Source organism: Camelina sativa, chromosome 15 (assembly GCF_000633955.1).
Source record: "Camelina sativa cultivar DH55 chromosome 15, Cs, whole genome shotgun sequence".
NCBI lineage: Eukaryota > Viridiplantae > Streptophyta > Magnoliopsida > Brassicales > Brassicaceae > Camelina > Camelina sativa.
In genome coordinates, this window is record NC_025699.1 from 10,915,656 (window position 1) to 10,926,977 (window position 11,322).

At 36.2% G+C, this 11,322-nt stretch overlaps 3 protein-coding genes across 4 annotated transcripts in view; 1 reads left to right on the forward strand and 2 right to left on the reverse strand.

The window, feature by feature from the left end:
• On the reverse strand, window positions 1–4,233 carry LOC104746391. The gene is made up of 12 exons (XM_010467851.2): window positions 3,384–4,233; window positions 3,105–3,221; window positions 2,809–3,001; window positions 2,391–2,557; window positions 2,106–2,280; window positions 1,644–1,705; window positions 1,161–1,242; window positions 1,001–1,058; window positions 763–869; window positions 502–585; window positions 335–405; window positions 1–225 (listed from the first exon to the last, which is right to left on the reverse strand). Exons 1-12 carry the CDS (start codon window positions 3,815–3,817, stop codon window positions 99–101), a joined length of 1,677 nt encoding a protein of 558 aa, XP_010466153.1. The 5' UTR covers window positions 3,818–4,233; the 3' UTR covers window positions 1–98.
• Window positions 5,113–7,664, reverse strand: LOC104746392. Of its 2 annotated transcripts, none has more exons than XM_010467853.2 (6): window positions 7,521–7,664; window positions 6,976–7,254; window positions 6,390–6,524; window positions 6,046–6,102; window positions 5,653–5,784; window positions 5,113–5,514 (listed from the first exon to the last, which is right to left on the reverse strand). In XM_010467853.2, the coding sequence occupies exons 2-6, from the start codon at window positions 7,249–7,251 to the stop codon at window positions 5,449–5,451; spliced, it is 666 nt and encodes a 221-aa protein (XP_010466155.1). In that variant the 5' UTR covers window positions 7,252–7,254; window positions 7,521–7,664; the 3' UTR covers window positions 5,113–5,448. The 2 variants fall into 2 exon arrangements, with proteins under 2 accessions (XP_010466155.1, XP_010466154.1); XM_010467852.2 differs by having other exon boundaries at window positions 5,653–5,787; window positions 7,521–7,662.
• The window catches only part of LOC104765865 (E3 ubiquitin ligase BIG BROTHER-related), a gene marked incomplete in the record, with an annotated part of 3,302 nt that continues 1,155 nt past the window's right edge, over window positions 9,176–11,322 (forward strand). The window contains 5 exon segments of the mRNA XM_010467855.2: window positions 9,176–9,699; window positions 9,807–10,128; window positions 10,203–10,240; window positions 10,931–10,972; window positions 11,186–11,307. Coding sequence (XP_010466157.1) covers window positions 9,376–9,699; window positions 9,807–10,128; window positions 10,203–10,240; window positions 10,931–10,972; window positions 11,186–11,307 — 848 coding nt within the window.

Genomic DNA, 11,322 nt, shown 5'->3' on the forward strand with positions numbered 1-11,322 from the left:
TTTATGCAGAATCTCAAACCCCAAACCACATTATCTTTTCTTTTCTCTCTAGAAATGCAGAATAAGAAGAAAAGAAAAGGGTTGAATATGAATACATACTACAAGCTATTGCTCTCAACAGGTTGTACCTGTAGGCCTCCTCCTCTGTCATCGTTCACCAACTTTTTTAGGGATCGGTACTGCAGCCGCACATTGTCTCCGCTTTCGACAATCTTTAATAGATACCTGTTATTGTAAAACAAATGAAATGGATTAGTTTGAGAGTAATAACTCGAGCGTCACCTATCAAGCATAGTTTTGTTTCAGATCTTATAGATCATAGAGTAATAGTTACCAGCCATTGAGACATTGAGATGTCACGATTGCTTCTTTTCCAACAAACTTTTCCGGGGTTCTCCGGTTGCCCTGCAATTGAAAATGCGTTCCATAACACGCAAGAACCAAATTATATGATGGAAGAAATTTATGCATCAGAATCCTAGATAGAAAACAATGGCCTACCTTAATGAGCACTTTTTCATTTACAGAAAATGGATAATGCACCACTCGATGCACTCCGTCATCCGTAGCTGGATCTCCATTTTCCTGCAAGAAGAAATTTGGCATCACGTAGTAACTTTTATCAGAGGTTCATCAACAACATAAGCTTAAGCTAACCAGAAAACAGATGATGATGCATGCTGATAAGTTTGAAGATAGTAACTATGTAATAGGAAACCACAAAAGCAATTAGTTAAATAGAGGAGTGTCAAATCATCTCACCACATCCATTTGATCACTCATTTCTTTTCTACGCCTCCTCATGGCTGCGTTGTGGAAAAGTCTTTTATCATCCTGTTGCTTTATAGCTGAAGCGGCAGCTCTAAGTGCTATGTGTTTGACATTAGAAAAGGAATACGGTTAAGACTGTTTATTGACGTGAAACCCCAAAAGACTATCGTAGATCAATTTATATATTGAGGAACACATATACTAAGAGAATGAACTTTATAGGAATTACCATGGTTAGGAACCAGAGACCCAGGCTCGATTTCTGCATTGCAGAGCGTACATCTAGACTGTGCATAAGATAACTGTGGTTATTAAATATGCTTGGTATATAGAAAGAACTATCACATGAGACTAGCATATTAATACAATCAAAGGAAACTAGTACCAACCATTTCAAGGACTCTTCTAAGCATAAGGCCACCGAATGAATGTCCACAAGAGACCACCATTGCATCTTCAAGAAAAGCACCACTAACATCAAAGAGTTTGCAATAGACAAGTTAGAACGTTGTTTTCACTGTACTGCCTTCACAAAATTACATCAACGGAACAAAAAGGTGGAAAATAATTGAACATTTTATACAGCTCATGGAGCTAGGAACAAAAGATAACCAAATCATGTCTTCAGTGTATGTCTACAATCTGGCACGCATGATTAATTTTGGACTACTTGCTAAATTAGAATAGAAAATACTTGAGGATAAGTTTGGAAAAAGGGCTTGTCAGTTGCCAGCACTCAAGAAAACCTAGCTAGGGTCATTTTTACGTGATCAGATTAACAGAGATTAGCAATTCATTCAAAGTAACAATAATAAGAGAGGAGATTTGTTCGTCATAAATAAGTTATACACTAAGGGAAAAATGATACTCACGAGATTGGATCCGATAGAACACTTCTTAAGGAAGGCTCTTTGCAAACATCATCCCGCGGAACCTGACATCAACAATTCAGAAGAAGATCTCTTGACATAAGACCTTGTGCTCTGAGCAGTTAACATCAAACAGAGAAACTTCTATCATTATAGTATGAGGTAGTGCCAATGAAAAAAAACAGATCCAAATGATGTGAGATCCTCGAAAAAAGTGATATAAGTTGCACATCCACTAATTAGAATCTCGACTGAGATATCTAAACTACAAAAGTGCATGATCTAAAAGAATATGACGGAAAAAATGACATTTTAAAATCGTTTTTCTGCTCAAAATGTCCAGAAAAAAAGACAGATTTGGGTACTGTTGGCATAGAACTTCACAGAATCAAAGTTTTATACGATTAAATGAACTTCTACAATCTAGCCAGCTACTGTTACTACTGTAATAAAGAGTGAGCTTACACTGGTTTTCACAGGCGGATTAACTGGAGTGTCATTCTCGGCTAAGAGGTTATCCATAAACTGACTAACAGATACTGGCACATAGCTTTGAGGAATTACATGGCCGGCTGCTTCTATTGGGGAACAATCTAATATAGCATTACTTTTCGGCATAAGCCTAAAAGCTAATGATGCCCTGCAAGTTTTAATCAAATATGTAAGCATGCATTCATGTCATAAGGTTTGTTAAGGAAAAGCTGTCATAAAGCTGTTTAGGAAAAGCTTATTTCGTCTTCAAAAACATACCTTCCACGAGTGTCAGTACCAGACAAATGGTCGGTAGTAGTTCTGTAAGAGGCAGCTGGACGGAGACCTGCAGTAGCATGACTAAGCGCTTTGCCAGTAATCAGTAAGAGATCACTCACCCCACCTCCATTATCTGCTGTGTACCAACGACCATTTGGGTCACATACCTAAGGATAGAAGAAATTTCAGAAGGAACAAAAAATAGAAGCCAAATGTACTTTATATAAACGGAACAGTGTAACCAATCAAGCAAAATGGAAACTCAGGACTATGACTGATCATGTCTAACTAATATGACAGTATTCTTCCATAACTATGTTGTCGCTCACAGGATTACAAAAATGAGACGTTCAAGTTCGACGCTAGAATAAAAGTACTTATGTAAACCTTCTACACAATGAAAGTTCAAAGAGGTGACCTGAATGCCAGAGCCATCTGAGCAGAACAGTGTTAACAAACCCTTTTCAACTTCAATATTAGTAGATAGGCTCCCACCTCCAGAAGCATGTTTTCCATTTTGGACTGAGGCATAAGCATAGGAAGCCAGTAGCACCGAGGAGGAAACCTCGTTCGGAGCTAGTGGAAAGTCGTCGAGCATATGGTTAAAAACACTGCAAAAAGAAAAGAAAACAGAAAGAGATACGAGTTTAATAAAACTAAAAAGGCAAAACAAGTAGTAGTAAAACCAGAGAATAAGCATCATAACCATCCTACTCGCTTCTTAGACGTAGATGCCTTGCTATTGCAGACAAAGCAGCTCGTGCTACTTTACCCAAGCACCGGAAAATCTCAGCCATGCATGGTGGCGAAGAATCTAAATCCTCAACAGACCTATTGACAAGACCAAAATCAGTCACACTACACATCATACAGATCAAAAACAGATAACACTACATGTCAGACTTTCTAAATTTCCAGAATCTCAAGCACAAGCAATGAAGAGTACTACAATCAAACCAATTGTTCAATACAAAAGCAAGATCAAGAGCTAACCTTCCAGCTCTATACATAGAGAGGCCACGATTGCCTTTACCAGAAACATTAAGGCTTCTAGTTCTAAAATACAAACGAGCAGCTTCAAGGCCACATCGCATCAGTGCTGTGTCTTCACTCCCTAGTTCGATCACAGAAGCATTATACCTCATCAAAGACACAGACAAAGCCTCGACGGCTTTCGCATAAGCCGGAGAAGGAGCTCCTTCATAAGGCAAAATATCAGATAACCGAACCCTAGCGAGAGCAGTCCTAGACGACGACGACGACATCAGCATAGGATCACCGGAAGGGTAAGCAGCAGAAATCGGCGAAACTGGGATCGCGTGTGACAAAGGAGACTTGGTTAAACCAGTAGGAACATCAGAAGCAATTGAAACGGCGGCGTTAAAGCTACAAGGCGTAATCGGAGACGAGCCCTGCCGCGGGTGCATCGCCACTCCAATCAACCATACGTCTCTAGGGTTTTCCCCGATTACGATTCAGCTTCCGGCGTCGGGAAAACGGAATTGGAAGAGTGAGGTGTCTCGTTGAAGTCGTGGAGATCGCTGTTACAGAGACGAATTGTGATTTTTACTGTACGGAATCGTCGTTACTGGTCCGAATTGGGTTGAAAGATGAGTATCTTGGTTTAAAAATTGCAACCGTGAAACGCCGTCGTTGGATATATCGCCGTCGATAGAGTGGAGATTTTTTGCCGGGAACGTTGGATTCGCCGGAGAATTGTGGTTGTGAAGATGAGTAGACTCTCTCTGGTTTTTGAGTTTTGACAAGGTAATAAAAAGCGAAAGAAAGGCTTTGTTATTTTACCTTTTTGGTCAAACTAACATTTTCGAATTGGAAATGATTTTATTTTAGTATTTTTTGTTGGCTTTTCATTGAAGTGTAGACGAATTTTTATACCTGGTGACAGAATAATAAAAACTAAAAAGGTATAAAATAGTAGAATCATGAATTAAAATTATTTAAATAAAGTTATCATTTAAAAAAAAAATTATTACTTCACATGACTCAACGACAATTAAAAAAAAAAAAAAGCATGCGATATAGACAGGAGAATTGTCACTACTCAGTACTCAGTACTCACTACACATGATTTTATGTTTTGTAAAAAATTGCAAATTGCGTGAATTTGTTTTTCTTGATCAAAATGTACAAATCTTTTTTAGTATCAAGAGTTTAATGGCCTACATATTGATTAAAATAAGAAATAGGGGTGGGTGATGAATTGATGATGATGATGATGAGGATGTATGGGGATGGTAAAGAGATGATGAAGATGTTTTACTTGTTAGTGGTTGTGGTGATGAGATGAGAGGATGCTTTTGAATTTTTTTTATGATGAAGTTAAGTAGCATACGTTTATGATGTGAGTCATGATGTGTATCGTGATGTGACAACATCATTCAATAATAGTAATTATGATAATGATGATATGATCTTTTTTCCTCATTTTTATTAGAAAGAAAAAAACTAACCTCAAATTAAATGATGATGTAGGACGTGAAGGTGGATGAGTGTGATAATAATAATGATGATGAAGATAAGCATTAATCATTATGTGTTGTATAAAAAAGTATCACGATGTTCCAACATAATGTTGGTTGTAGAATGTAGACTCCAACTTAATAAAGAAAAAAAAAAGTAGACAAGTATGATATGCCCAACTGAAAACTGGAAATGAACTTATTAATTCAAATTGATGATACCGAATTGCAAAAGATACACAAGTGCAAAAACTAAATGAGGCTATTGAGCATGTGGCTGCTTTTACAAATCACTGGAAGATTCACAAAGATGATTCATTTCAATATATTTTACAAAGAGAGAGTTCATGTAAAGATTTGTGTCTAACTATTATACACACATGTGTATATATATATATATATATATATATATATATATATATCATATTTGATTTTGGACATCAAATAAAGCAAAAACCTCTGTTTCTGCAAATCACCATCACCTAAAGAGCCTTCCAAAATGAATTGACGAAGGTAACCATAGAGACAAAACCTTTTGCTTTCTTTGGTTTGGCCCCCCTGTAAACCGGTCAGCTTTTTTACTTGTAAATCCATTCGTTTGCTCGTCCCCCTGTCGAATCCATGTCTATGAAAATACTGACAGCCTGCGTGAGGAGGAGGAACCACTCATGTCAATTTTAAAACTAAGGTTTCCAAGTATCAAACTGGTCTCTTATCAACCAAGGTGATCTAACTTATATACATGTCTTTAATTTAAAGTTACTGTTTTGACTTGATCTCACCTTTCCTATCCGAGGTCGCTCCTTCGACTTCGCTAGGCTGTTACGGATATGTGAGACTGCTCCCCAGCATTTCAACATGTTGGCTACATCGTCAAGTCTCAGTATATATTCTTCTTCGGTTAGAGGAAAAGACTTCTACCCGTTGAGGAAGAAGAAAGAAAGAAAAACAGAACGGTGAATTAGCTTATAAGTATTGGTGTTCAAAGGCAAGAACTATACCAACAAAATATGGATACACACATGAATCTTTCTGGCAAACATTCTCTAACGAAAGTCTATCTTATATTGAAAACATAGATCATAAGTATCTTATATCACACTGGTATAGTGAAATCAGATCATAACATTTAGCGCCTTCTTTTATGATCAAAACACAGCAAACGATTCTCTTACCTGTTCTCTGTACTTCCACATGACATTCATTGCAAGAAGATTCCGCCCCATGAACTCCTACATTAAGCACATCTAAGAAGTATGATTGAAGTTCTTAGCTTCTAATCGGCAAACCATTCCACATCAATAAAATAAAGGTCACAGCAAGAAACTGTATATAAAACGGATCATGGACAGCTATTCTCAAAAGCTGGCTCTGTATCTTGCAATTAAAAGAAGAGCATCGAAGGTCTTAACTTTTTTCTTCGCCTTTAAATAATTTGCAGATAAATCCAGATGTCTTAAGCTATGGCGTTAGCATGCGATACAGAACCATAAACACTCTTGAATAGAGAAAGGCATACCTTCTTGATGAGTTGAACATCATAAGATCTTCCATACTTCTGTCTGATGAGGGTCGCAAGATCTAAGCCGTTAAATGCAGAATCATCCGACCCAACCATCCTTTCAAGATTTGCCCGATTCATATCATCTGCTTGCTAAAGACAAAAAGAAAGAAAGAAAGTTTCCAACTGATCAGATGAATATCAAGCAATCAATAAATTTAAACAAAGGCATGCTTACTTTCTACGTTCTGTCACTAAGCCATGACAGAGATGAGAAGATATCATGACATCAAAGGAATTCAATAAATCGAATTAACAACGCAGTTTTTCCAGGTTCAAGCAGAAGTTAGGGCCAGCCAAGAAGACCGACAGGTTGATCAACATTCTATTACATTTCTTAGTAATCTCACGAACGAGAAAGCTTGAGGCTTTCATTTACCAAAAGTATTAATGACTATCTAACAGAATTCTACTGTATGAAGCACACAGAAACTATGTATCTCCGTCGCATCAGTTCACGCTTAATGTCAAGTCATGACTGCACCATAGAGAACAGCAAAAAAGTGGCCGGGAGTAACAATGCATATAATTTTCTACTACATACCCTTTTGATTTTATCGTCGAGTGATTCCTTCTCCTCGTCATTCGAATTATCCGGATTCATCCCATCATCCACAGTACTGAAAATTCTAGAAAACCTTCTCCTAGCAGTTTTCCCACAAGTATTCTTCAAGCAGAGGCTATGAGAGAAAGCAAATCTTCCAGAGAAACACGGACCGCAAGATCTCGAACAAGAAACCTTAGAAACTGTTCCTATACAGCATGGTTCGTGTCTTATCGATGGTTGACAGTGATGATGACTTGAGACAATGCTCATCATATCCTGTAAAAGCAGTGAAATTTCTCAAACCATAAATTTCTTTCTGCAATTAAAGAATCTAATTCTCAATCAAACCAACTGTGAACTGTGAGCACAGAGTGCTACAGAATCTAACGAGAGAAGCCAAACCAAAAAAAAAGTTCCTCATATCGAAAATCGCTGTTCTGCTAACTAAGCAGCAACCTATCGGGAGGGGGAGAAACTAATGAAGCCAGAGACTTAAAATTTAAAGAATTTACCCAAGAAGTTGAGGGAGAACGTAATCTTACCGCCGGACGAGCTTCAGGAAGAGCACGGCGGTGTTGCGGAGGAGGGGATTAGGAGACGGAGGACGAAGAAGAGATAAACAAAACAAAAAATGATCAGTGAATGAGCGGTGAAGGAGGAAACAAAAATGAAACTCTAAAACGGTAGCGTATAGTTTTCATTTTCTCGGTATATGTCATAAGATTGCTAAAAACTAGATATTCACCGCCGTGTTATATTTTTTTTTTTTCAAAAAGACAATATAAAATTTATTTATTATATTAACTATATATGTAAATAATATATTTTATATTTTTTAAATTTACTATAGTTTTACATCAATATATTATTATATAGTGCATAACTTTCATTATCAACATGTAGTAGTGTATTATATAGTTAAAATATTCTTATTGTTCATTAAATTTAATTTAGTTAACAAATATACTTTTTTATAATTTTTTTTTCATTTACAATGTAGAGATAATAGTATTGCCGAACATAATATATTATATTTTTATAATTATATGAATATATTATAATTTGATTTTGTAATTTTTATTGTTTTATCTCTATATCATTTAACACTTTTGTATTTATAATTGTACAAGTCGATTAAAATGGTGAAGTGTTTTTTTTGTAAAGTATTTTTAAATCAAAAAGTTTAATCTGAAATTTATGCTGTTATTATTGTCTACGGTTAATTAATTGTGTTTAATATTTAGTACAGTTTTTTAGAAAATGAATTAATTAAATATAAAATATTTAATGCTAATGGCTGTTGGTCCGATATTTTTGGAAATTTGAATAAGAAAAAATCTTCTTCAATTAGATTTTGAATTTGATATTATTTAAAGTAAAAAATAATTGTGAAATTTAATATCAATGGCATGATTATCAATATGTTTGAACTTGAAGATTTATTTCATAAATGTTTCCAAAAATGTATATATAGATTGTTGAAAATTATATTAATATTATGTGTAAAACCGTCTAAAATTAAAATAACATGACTAGTAAGAAAACTAAAAAAATATCACAATTATACAAAGATAACCTAAAAAGTAAAGAGGACAAAATGAATAAATTTGGAATATTAATTAATAAAAAAATATGATGAATTAACCTTCAAAAATAAAATAAATATTTTTATCAAGCAACAAGGTTTTGTTTACTTGCACGTTTCAGCGAAAAAATTGTGGCGTTTCGGCCCTTCCACACATTGACACATACTATCACTTTGGTCTTTTTTTTTTTGGTAAAGACTATCACTTCGGTCTTTGCTCACAAACATATTTACCTGAAAATTTTACATCTACTGTATATTCTTAGTTTTTTTTTTTTATCAAAACGTTTGCAGTAACTAATAATAAGTAACACACAACATAATTGAATAACAGAAACTTTTTTCAGTCCAAATATTTTAACCTTTTTATCGACAATCGAATCTATTTCTCTCATTTGTTTACAAGACAAAATTATTTGGATGCATAAGATAATATAGTTTTCGGTTTATGTAGATTATTGTAGGGGTTACAATACAAATATATTCGTTCATGGTTTTTGGATTAACACATACTACCTAGTGACATTGACGAACATTAAAAAGGTGGAGGTGTAAATAGTAATAAATATATAGTAGTCGGTGTGTTTAGAAAGAAACAAAAATTAAAAGGGTGTGATTTCGAAGAAGATTGCAAAAAATATTTTCAAAATTTGAAATCTCAGCTAAAAGAGAAGAGAAGAACTATTTCCCTTTCTCGGTCGTGTCATCGTTTTCTCAGATTCCTGAATAATTCCCTTTCGATTCCCATATATCCTCATCGAATCCATCTCCCGAATTCTGAGATTCGACGAACCCTAGCTAGGTTTCTAATCATGCCCATGGAGAACGACAACGGCCACGTCAGCAACGTCGTCGTCACCGCCGAGCAAGCCACCAAGATCAACGAGACTGAGGTCCGGTTACCGATTGAGAATCGCCAGACCGGTGTTGTCTCAGACGCCGGAAGTGGTGGTAATAGCGAGAGAGGAGAGCAAGGGGACGGAGAGACGGCAGTGGCGGTGGCGGTGACGGTGGAAGAGAACGGATCGAATTTGGTGGCTGAGCTACCTCCTCGATCTTCTTCCGCTAGAGTTCCGTTCACTAATCTAAATCAAATTGATGCGGATCTTGCTCTTGCTCGCACACTCCAAGAACAGGTGGCTCTTTCTTTCTTTCTTCCCCCATCATTTTTAGGTTATTCGAATGCTGTTAGGGCTTTCTGTAGAATTGGGAGTTTTATTGAATACTGTTGTTCGGGTTTCAGGAGCGGGCGTATATGATGCTGACTATGAATAGTGAAATTAGTGACTATGGGAGCTGGGAAACTGGAAGCTATGTATACGATGAGGATGAGTTTGATGACCCCGAGAATGAGGATGACGATGAAGACGAATATGAGACAGATAACGATCCTCAGGAAGATGCGCCAGATGTTCACGCCAATGAAAATGATCAAGAAGATGATGGCAACTCTGACATCGAAGAAGTTGCTTATTCAGATGATGAGGCCTATGCTAGAGCTCTTCAAGATGCTGAAGAAAGGGATATGGCAGCTAGATTGTCTGCCTTATCTGGGTTAGCAAATCGTAAGTTAACCTTGTTCTTTTTGATGGGTGTTTTAACATGAATTTGGGATTATGCTAACTGTTATTGGTTGCAGGGGTTGAAGTTCTAGAGGATGAGAGTCATACTTCTCAGGTAGGCTCCTTACACTACATCAAATCCTTTTTTTTTTTTTTTCTTGAGCTGTTTTTTCAATTTTTCTTCTTGAGAATATGAACTTTTTCCCCCAGTATGTGAAAAGATCTACTGTCCAACTTCTTTTTTATTTAGTCATATAGTGACCAAATGACATAGTCGTGACATTGAACCCGCAGTGATAAAGTTTATCTAGTTATACATCTTACATGGTTCCATCTATCTACTATCCTTCTGTGATGGCATTAGTCCATAGTGTTACCTTTTTAGTTCGGAGGCCCAGTTAGATAATCCTCCTTGTGTATGGGGTAATTATTGTTTTTAGTTGAGCCAGTCACTGGAATTGTGCCATGGACAATTTTATTTAGTCTTACTCAATTGAAATTGTTTGGTATTTGGTACTAGGTCATACCTAACTATATGCTGCTAGAATTTTGCGTAACTGTATGTTAAAATGTTAAATTGCATTCACGAGAGGGTAATTGAATCAATTGTAATCTGCTAACGTTTACTGGGCACTGATATTGGAGATGGTTATGCTCACACCTTGAAGCATGGACCTGAACTTTGATAGAGGCTAGTCCATTTTGTGGGAAAAAACAACTAAAAATTAGAATCATAGAATCTAAGGGTCCATTGATGTGACTTGAGCCTGCTTCCACTCATGTTCTGTATCATTAATTTTTGCAGGATGCCTGGGATGAGATGGATCCTGATGAGCTTTCATATGAGGTATGAAAGCATTTGTGGTATTCTATTCGTTTTGGATTCTCGGTCTCTCTCATAATTTTGTTAAATGGTTTGAAGTTTAATGTGAATACTACTACTGTTAAACTTGTTAGAATCTAGTTTTAAGATCCGTCATGCATTTCAATTTTCAATATGGCATAATTCAGATACTGAACACATCTGTTGGCTTATAATTATACTCTCTAATGTTTGCAGGAGTTGCTTGCACTTGGCGACATTGTGGGAACCGAAAGTAGAGGATTGTCTGCTGATACAATTGCATCTTTGCCTTCAAAAAGATATAAAGATGGGGACAATCAGAACGGAACCAATGAGTCGTAAGGCCTTTTTTT

Bases quoted from the DNA above. Each gene is read 5' to 3' on its own strand.
- LOC104746391 (XM_010467851.2), bottom strand. From the start codon at position 3,817: ATGCACCCGCGGCAGGGCTCGTCTCCGATTACGCCTTGTAGCTTTAAC. The intron at 3,222-3,383 runs GTTAGCTCTTGA...TCTTGTCAATAG, and splicing joins TCTATGTATAGAGCTGGAAG to GTCTGTTGAGGATTTAGATT. The intron at 1,059-1,160 runs GTTGGTACTAGT...TCTTATGCACAG, and splicing joins TTAGAAGAGTCCTTGAAATG to TCTAGATGTACGCTCTGCAA.
- LOC104746392 (XM_010467852.2), bottom strand. From the start codon at position 7,251: ATGATGAGCATTGTCTCAAGTCATCATCACTGTCAACCATCGATAAGA. The intron at 6,525-6,975 runs GTATGTAGTAGA...TTTTGTCTTTAG, and splicing joins TCGACGATAAAATCAAAAGG to CAAGCAGATGATATGAATCG. The intron at 6,103-6,389 runs GTATGCCTTTCT...TGCTTAATGTAG, and splicing joins ATGTTCAACTCATCAAGAAG to GAGTTCATGGGGCGGAATCT.